General features: G+C 41.8%; 2 protein-coding genes across 2 annotated transcripts; both read left to right on the forward strand.

Moving 5' to 3' along the window:
- The first annotated feature begins 81 nt into the window (after positions 1–81).
- On the forward strand, positions 82–2591 carry LOC117258978 (thyrotropin subunit beta-like). The gene is made up of 3 exons (XM_033630244.2): positions 82–766; positions 878–1040; positions 2165–2591. The coding sequence occupies exons 1-3, from the start codon at positions 747–749 to the stop codon at positions 2444–2446; spliced, it is 465 nt and encodes a 154-aa protein (XP_033486135.2). The 5' UTR covers positions 82–746; the 3' UTR covers positions 2447–2591.
- Positions 2592–2746: 155 nt separating this feature from the next.
- Positions 2747–6736, forward strand: slc25a55b (solute carrier family 25 member 55b). Its single transcript, XM_033630243.2, has 10 exons — positions 2747–2955; positions 3970–4083; positions 4584–4709; positions 4996–5051; positions 5423–5513; positions 5591–5709; positions 5812–6007; positions 6089–6246; positions 6348–6423; positions 6519–6736. Exons 2-10 carry the CDS (start codon positions 4061–4063, stop codon positions 6676–6678), a joined length of 1005 nt encoding a protein of 334 aa, XP_033486134.1. The 5' UTR covers positions 2747–2955; positions 3970–4060; the 3' UTR covers positions 6679–6736.
- The last annotated feature ends 2291 nt before the right edge of the window (positions 6737–9027 follow it).

Here is a 9027-nt window from a genome sequence, read left to right on the forward strand (position 1 = left end):
CATCAAACAATGTTTAAAAAAGTGTTGTGAATTTTAATATTTAGATTTAACATTTAACATTTAGGTGCCACATTTAATATTTAGATTTAACTATTTAATATATTTCTAAGTTAACAAATATTGCTGTAAATGTGGTAAAAGTTGACGTTAAAAAATTCACAACACTTTTTTAAACATTGTTTGAAGCTAAATGTGGCAAAATGTTGATGTTATTTTCAGCGTGAGCCACTTTACAAACTGCACCCCATATATATGCTCCACTTATGACAGACAAAAATTAGATGTCTGATATAGATAAATTCACCAGCCTGGTTTCAAGACTTTGTCTGCAAGCGCACACACACTCTGCTCTGCTGATCAACCCACTGTCAAGATTTGATCCAATTCGATATCCAAAATCTGATCAGAATACTTTTGAGCAGCTGGGTCCTGACCTGTAAAAACTGCATATTTATTAGCATACACACATACACACACACTAAACAGTCCCACATGCTCTTCCTGTGCTTTAAACATAAACATTGTAGGTGACATGTGATACATGGATGCTATTGTAAAATGAGGTGTACTGGGGCTGTCGGGTGGATTAGGGTTTCCATAAAAGAGGATGGACGCCTTTGATGTTCTCAGATATTCACAGGGGGGAGAGGAACGGGGCAGAGTTGGGGAACTGAGTGGAGACAGCGAGAGGAAGAACTGAAATTATTTCATGCTCAACACTTAAATACATATTGTTGTCACTGGACATGACAGGTCATACATCAAGGTGTGTTCTTTTCTCTTCAAGTTATGCATGAACAAATTAAGATTGTATCTATTATTCATTTTTTAATTATCATTATAATAAGAGTGACTGTCTCGCTGTCTGAACTTCCAGCATGCCTTTGTCAGTGTTGACATGCATGCTTCTGTGTGCGCTGGTGCATGGAGCAGTGTGTGCCTGTATGCTGAAGAATCACACCCTATGGATTGAGAGTCATGACTGTGCCCAGTGTGTGGCCATCAACACCACCATCTGCAGCGGCTACTGTTACACACAGGTGACTACACACTCTCACAAAGTGAGGGGAAACTCTTCATGTAAATATTTTGCATAGGACACAGAAAAATGAGACATAACATTAGAAGAAATGATTGAGTGATAATGACCTGGTGATGCTCATGATAAGAATACTTAGATACTTTTGTTGTTTTGTGTCACTTTAAGGTAATTGTGTGTCTGTTTTTGGTTGTTCTGTGTCTCTTTTGGTCATTTTTTGTCTCTTTTTGGTAGATCTGTCTCTTTTTGGTAGTTTTGTGTCTGTTTTTGGTTGTTTTGTGTCTCTTTTGGTCATTTTTTGTCTCTTTTTGGTAGATTTGTCTCTTTTTGGTAGTTGTGTGTCTGTTTTTGGTTGTTTTGTGTCTCTTTGAAGTAATTTTATATCTCTTTTGTTGTTTTGTGTCACTTTAAAGTAATTGTGTGTCTGTTTTTGGTTGTTTTGTGTCTCTTTGAGGTAATTTAGTGTCTCTTTTTGGGGTCTTTTGTCACTTTAAGGTAATTGTGTGTCTGTTTTTGGTTGTTTTTTGTCTCCCTGAAGTCATTTTGTATCTCTTTTTGGTTGTTTTGTGTCACTTTAAGGTAACTGTGTGTCTGTTTTTGGTTGTTTTGTGTCTCTTTGAGGTAATGTGTCACTTTTTGGTTGTTTTTTTGTCTCTTTTTGGTTGTTTTGCTCCTTTTTGCAGTTATTTTGTGTCTCTTTGTAATGTCTTTGCATCTATTTGTGGTCATTTTGAATCTCTTCCTGATCAGTACATGTTAATTTTGCAGGTGAGGGCCAGAGGGCGCCTGTGCCTCAGACCCACCTTATACCTATATGCAACCTGCTACACTAATTATCCCATAATAATTTCTGCTGGAATCCAGCACCCTGTTGCACTGTTGTTTTATGGTCTAAACTCTTAATTGTTGCTGTTGTTTAATATATATCTATATAGTTAAATGTTTATGTTTTGCTTTTGAGACAAAGTACTTGTATACAAACTTGGCCAATAAAGTTGATTGTGATTGTGAGCTTATCAAATTATTGCCACACCCCATCTCATGTAAAAATAAATAAATAAAAAAGTCTATAGTTTCGTTCAACCACTGTACCACCTCCCTACAGCTCTGTTTCTCCTTTTCCAGGACACCAATTTGAAGGGAAGCTTTGGGAGGAGTTTCCTGATCCAGCGCAGCTGTGTGCCTCTCTCCCTGGTGTACCGACCCGTCCGTGTGCCAGGCTGCCCTCAGGACGTCAACCCACAGCTGTATTACGCTGCTGCCCGCCGCTGCAGCTGCAGGCGCTGCGACACGCGCACACACCACTGTGTCCGCACCCGCCGGATCCCTAATGACCCATGCACCCTGACCCTTGGCGATGTGACAAGTCTGGAAACATCCCGCCGTGGGAACGTGACAGCGTCCTGACACCAGCAACGCACACGCATGGCATAATGATACACCTGATGGACCAGCGGCGTTTCTGTGTCCTGACTGTGTTATGCATCTCAGCAGTTCATGTTGCTTTCTCTAGTTTGTTAGGCAATGTATTGCAATAAAACATTGTGTTGAATACGCATTATAACATCATTGTGAAACCTGTGTGGAGAGCTCTGGCAGAAACACCAAATAGGCTATGCAAGCCGCCATCAGGTAGTGTGACCTAATCAGTTCCACCTGTGTGTGACAGACCTGTGGTAAAGTTTTAGGAGAAGTTGCATCATGCTCACCTGAGTGGAGAGGCTTGTTGAGACGAGTTGGTCCATCCCACTTTACACACAGACACACACACTTTACAAGCCGCCAGGTCTGACACTCCCCTGGCTGCTTCACGCGCTTCCTTGCTCCCTGCACTCACTCATTCATTCTACCTCGGTGCGGCGTGGACGAAGAGACTGAAGTCAAACTTAAAGCAGCACCTTATCTTTCATTTCAAGGTGGGTCATGCATGCTCTTAGACATACTGTCATCATGTGTCGTTTGAATACTGCATTGATTCTGCGCGCCAGTTACCCTTGTGTCAGTATAAGTGTAGCCTATTAAAGCAGGGCCAGTGTGCAAAATGTGCAACTTGTGGTTAAGTGCAGACCTATCTGTGTAAAATTTCCAAACATATTCGAAGAAGACAAGCCATACTGTTCTTTAAAAAGTGTCACACCTTTTTCTGTGTCCTCATTTGAAGTTTGAGCTATGACATCAGAGAGCTTTTACCTATAATCATAGTGTCATGGTATCAGATTAGGCCCACTAACTTTCAATTAAAATGCACTTGCACAAACTAGTGGTAGCACTCAATAACATGGTCAAACCGTATGTCTTTATTGGTTTATTAATTTTACCATAACTGGCACCCAGACTCCCAAATCATAGGTTACATAACCGCATTTTTTAAACAGAAAGACCACTTGGGCGCCCCAAGTGGTCTTTCTGTTTCTTGGAGCTCATCTTGACACCCCGAAGCAAAAAGGTGAAAGTCTGAAAGAACAGTTACGAGAGTCTCACTTATGTAATCTAGTCTAGAAGTGATTTTTGTTATGAATGTGAATATCAATGACAATAAGTGACAATAATTGGGCATTGCATGGCAGCATAATTTGCATAGCTTGGACAGCCATATGTGTCTGCTACAAAATGAATTAGATGGGAGATAGATAATGTATTTATTAGTATTGTTATTATTGTACCCACTCCATTAGTGTATAGTTTTGAGAGGCTTTAAAAAGAGGACCAGTTGGTAACTAAGTGCCTCACTCGTGAAGCAGGTGTATCTGTGGAAGCTACTTGGCCTGTGGTTTGATTTCGGTAGAGTGATGACTGACCCTGGCTCCATTTCTTGGCCGGCGGTGCAGTGGGTGGAGATGTCAGTTTATCCCTGGATCTGCGGGGCTGGACTTGCCTCTCTCTCTCGATATATATAACCCTGAGCTTCCTTTTCCTCCTGCCTTGCTCAGCGTCTCTCAGGGACTCTCAGCCTGCTCTCCCTCTGCGGCCTCCTCCTTTGTGCTGACCAACTTTCTGCACTCGCAACAACAATCAAGAACCATGGCCCAGCAACAGCAGATTAGGTATGAACCTGCTTTGTCAGTTGGGACAATACACCACACACTCCAGCATGTTATAGTATGTAGGCTGCTCAAAGAGCAAAATGGGAATAAAGCATGCTTTGATTATTTCACTCCATTCATTCGATGTAGTTTGCCATCTGTTTCTCTGCAGCTAACCAGGTAAATCATAGAAGCCTCGGGATGTGTAAAGCCTCTGCACATATGTGTGTGTTTTTTGATTTACTCTGTCGACAAGTTATTTTTGGATGAGCAGATTCCAGAGGCTGTCCAGTTCTGTTGCAATGCTAATGCCTCACATACAGTACGCACACACAAAGCTAAATGAATGGCGTTCCTATTGAGATCATCTTGAGCTTTAGCTGACCAATCCTGCTTCAGACCAGTTTCAGTCGGCTTTGTAACCTCCCCTGACAGCGCCACACCTTTAACCCTGTCTGTCAAAAATGTTGCAAGAAAAGGAATGATAATAATGCACGTTGTTTTGACTTGTCCTTGAAAAGCCTTCCAGCCAAACTGATAAATGGAGGGATTGCAGGCATGGTGGGAGTCACCTGTGTGTTCCCAATTGACTTGGCCAAGACCCGCCTGCAGAACCAGCGCAGCGGGCAGCAACTCTACAAGAACATGTAAGATTTGCACCTTTTTAAAAGAAGAGCTCAGAGATGCATGCAAGTTCTTCATCTACTCATCTTCACCTTTCAATGATACCTTCAGTAAGGTGTCTCACTATATTGATTTCAAAGTGTTAAGCTTGAGAAACTGAGCTCTGCCAAGGCTGGTGGATCCAAGTTAAACTGTCCAGATTCTCAGTATTAGCTATTGCTTTTTGTGAATACAGCATCATGTGACTACCATCTCATTGTATGAATATATAAATAATCTTCATCAATTTCTGTCTTTCCTCTTCTTCAGGATGGATTGCCTAATAAAAACAGTTAAATCTGAAGGCTACTTCGGCATGTACAGAGGTAAGACTAGTCGCATTGTCTGTACCATACTGACCATTTTAAAGACGTGCCCTTTAAATAGTTTCCTTGAATAGAATATTATTTCTATAGACGTTTTGAGATCTTTGGTTTGCTTTCATTGGCATGTGGCCAAAACCCAGCCCACCAACTGAATCAGACTTCCAAAGAAGGACGCTTTCCTTATGCACATTTTAGGCAAGGCAAGGGAGTTTTATTTATAAAGCACATTGTATACAGAGGTGGGTTCAAGGTGCTGTACAGAGAAGTTAAACGCAAGAGTTTAAAGTTAAAACAATATGGTTTAGACTATCTAGTTTTAGATAGTAAAATCAATTCTGTAGAATTAACTCTGTCAATGCTTGTTATTTTAGGTGCTGCAGTAAATCTCACCCTGGTAACCCCTGAGAAGGCCATCAAACTAGCTGCTAATGACTTCTTCCGCCACCAGCTGAGCAGAGATGGGTGAGTAGTAGCACTGACTGAGACTCCTGTGCTGTGATGTCATTCTTTGGTTTTTAACCCCGTCCATGTGTCTTCAGTGGCAGGTTGACGGTGTTCAAGGAGATGCTGGCTGGATGCTGCGCAGGAATGTGCCAGGTCATTATCACCACGCCCATGGAGATGCTCAAGATCCAGCTGCAGGATGCTGGCAGGCTGGGTAATTACAAGAAAATGATCAGAATGAAATATTACTTTTGGATGAAATTTTTGCCCACTGGTGTAAAACAGACACAATAATCCTGTTTCCTGTGTCTGCCAGCGGCCCAGCAGAGAGTGGTGCCCAGCGTAGTCACAACTCTGAAGATGGGTGGCACCAGTGCTGTTCTCAGCCGTTCCTACAACACCAGCCCCGCGTCTCAAGTCATGCGAGTGTCCGCCACACAGATCACCAGAGAGCTGCTGAGAACCAAAGGAGTCACAGGACTGTACAGAGGACTTGGAGCCACACTGATGAGGTGAGATGGGATTTCTGGTATTCCATCTTTGGTCAACGGTCTTGTGATGTGGTTAACATGCTTGTTTTGTCGCCTTTTCAGGGATATCCCATTCTCCGTTGTGTACTTCCCTCTCTTTGCACATCTGCACCAGCTCGGCCGGCGTTCATCTGAAGACCCGTCTGTGCCCTTTTATTGGTCCTTTATGGCCGGCTGCCTGGCTGGATGTGTTGCTGCTGTGACTGTCAGCCCTTGTGACGGTGAGAGACTCAGTCTATGTGGATAACCAATCACTGAACATCAGCTTTATTCTTACCAGCGATGTAATAAATTCTCAACAAGTTTTTTATATCTTGTGCAGTGGTCAAGACAAGGCTACAATCCATCAAAAAAGGAGCTAATGAAGAAACCTACAATGGAGTGGTGGACTGTGTCAGGTAAATTAGACATACGTCAAACACGCCTTTCCTTCACCAAGGCTCGTATGAATTGCACAGGTTACGTGCTAACTCTGCGCTCTCTTCCATTGCAGAAAGATCCTGAGAAAGGAGGGTCCCGCGGCGTTCCTCAAGGGGGCTAGCTGCCGCGCCCTCGTTATTGCCCCACTCTTTGGCATTGCGCAGGTTGTTTACTTTGTAGGAGTTGGAGAGTTCCTGCTGGGGTACACACCCTACAACATCTACTCTGCATAAACAAGCTGTTTCCTATAGTCTTTCTGCTGCCTCATTAAATCACAGGCAGCTATCTCTATTACTGTGTACCTTCTTTATTGTTGGAGGCCGTCAGAGTAAAACGCTAAAGGGACCAGAAAGATGCCATTTTGGTTCATATTATTATGCCTTTAGCATAACTCAATCTTAAGAGACTGAAACTTGCCTGTCTAAATAGTGGAGATAATTGCAAGAATAGCAATGCTTTCCTCACTAAGGGACTTGATGGTCCAACATTGACCACCATTTCACTCAGATTAGTCTCGACTCCAGTCAACCTGTCCCCCTGTTTTCTTCCAGTTAGCCCTTATCCCTAAATATGCCCCACATAAATTGCCCTTCACTGTAACCCTAACCTGTGGCCCCTGGCCCATCTTGGAGACCAGTAGGTGTGATGGCTGTTACATGGTTTTGCAAAAGAGACTTTGGAGTACGAAGGAGCATCTACTAAGTAATAAGAGTGTCAGAATATTGAAACATTACTTGAATAGCTTTAATCCTGTTTTAAAGGGTTACATGTGAAACTGGGCCATTGGTGTTGTCTATGTATATAGTGTAAAGCAGATATAATTTGGTAAATAACTTCTCTGACAAAACTATTGTCAAGTAGTTTGGAATGCATCTGGAAAATGGGCTGTTTCAGGGGTCATAGCTTACGAACGAATGAACAAACGAAACATTTGGACTTCCCGTCCACCAGTATGCCTTACAGGGATCCTTTGTTTTGCTTTCCGTTACAAGGAGTGATTTTTCTGTGCTTTGAATTGTTTGCCCATCCTCTTTATCCACACTGCTTTATAGTCAGCCTCAAGACTGTAGCTCACCATAGGTGCTTGCTGGTGTTTATTTTTCACAACCATTGTGGTTGAGGTGTTGAGGGTTATTTTTTTCACTGGGCGCTTTGGGTAAACTCTCTGTGGAAGCCTACTCTGTTTATGTAACATGCAAGCCAGAACTCCGCAGCTCAGTAAGACCTTCTGCGGCTAACTTTGGAGACCTGCTTTTTTGCGGAGAAGGAAATGTTTGATGGTAGTAAACTACTCAGATGTCAGACAAGACTTCTATGAAGGGATTTGATGTGCTTTTGGGACCAAGTCTTCTGGAAAAGGTCTAACATGACCTACACATCGCCACTCTCTCTTTAGTTGCCTGTGGTTGTCCGTGACTGGTCTGTTGGAGATACAGGAGCCCACACGAGTGTATCATGTCAGCCATTTAGAAGCAGAGCAGAGTGCAATGTTGGGCTGCACTCACCCCCCCTCTGGGTCAGAGTACTTTTAACAGTGCTATGTAAATATGTCTCTTGTAATTTTTTCAATTTTCTCAAACTGTGCGGAGTTAAACTCAAATTTTAACATTTCAACGAGTTAAAAGTGTTTAATCAGTTGAGAGGATAATTATTTATTTTCTAAGTTAATTTTAGAAATCCGTATGTGAACACAGATTTCTAAATGCTGAATAAATATTTTAAAATGCAGTGTTTACTTGTGTTATTTCTGGAGCGTGTGCATATTCAGTCATGTATTCTTATTTAGGCCTGTTTAGAAATAGCAGCAGGTTGACTGAAGAGAGCGTAATGCTTTTTTCTGATGCAATCATAAAAGGTGTTGCCCTGCTCCTCTACACATGCATCACCGGCATGGGTACGCTTGACAGTAAAAATGCTCATGCTGCAGTGCTGGGGTAACCCTACCCAGGGGAGTCCTGGAGCCTCTGCTGCATCGCATGCATAACTAAATATTCAGCTGTCCTTAGAGCTCAAGTGCAGAAAGGTGAAACTCTGACACGGAGCTCATGCGGCTAAACCTGGCAACCTACTTAATCACAGGGGATATTGAATACAATCAGCTGGGAATAAACACAAATTCACTTTACAATGTAATAAGTTCATCAGTTTGAATGTGTTTTTAAATTAATTCTTTGAAACTTTGAATGGGTCATTTTGATACTTCACAAGCAGCATTAAAGCCGTGCTTAAATATAACTCATTCTTAGATTTGTAGCAAACTATTCCTCGTACTGTAAATGTGCTTCACTGAATTAGTGCTAGCTTTCCTGGAGATCACGTGATTCCTTCTAAATTTACTCCTACAATTACAGTATACAGAGCTTCATTTGGAAATTGACTACAGATATAAATGTGTGCTGAGATTTATTTTCATTTTACATTACAAAAAAAATAGTTTCTTTTTCTTTCTTAAAGGGAGGGTATTCTTCCTTTTACTCCTTTTATTCTAAAATTCAGTTTGAATAAAAAAACGTGACTATTTTCACATTAGATCTGATTATTTCATTTTTAATAGCGTTTACTGCTGTTTTTTAAAATATATA

This window comes from Epinephelus lanceolatus, chromosome 8 (genome assembly GCF_041903045.1).
Source record: "Epinephelus lanceolatus isolate andai-2023 chromosome 8, ASM4190304v1, whole genome shotgun sequence".
NCBI classification, from domain to species: Eukaryota; Metazoa; Chordata; class Actinopteri; order Perciformes; family Serranidae; genus Epinephelus; species Epinephelus lanceolatus.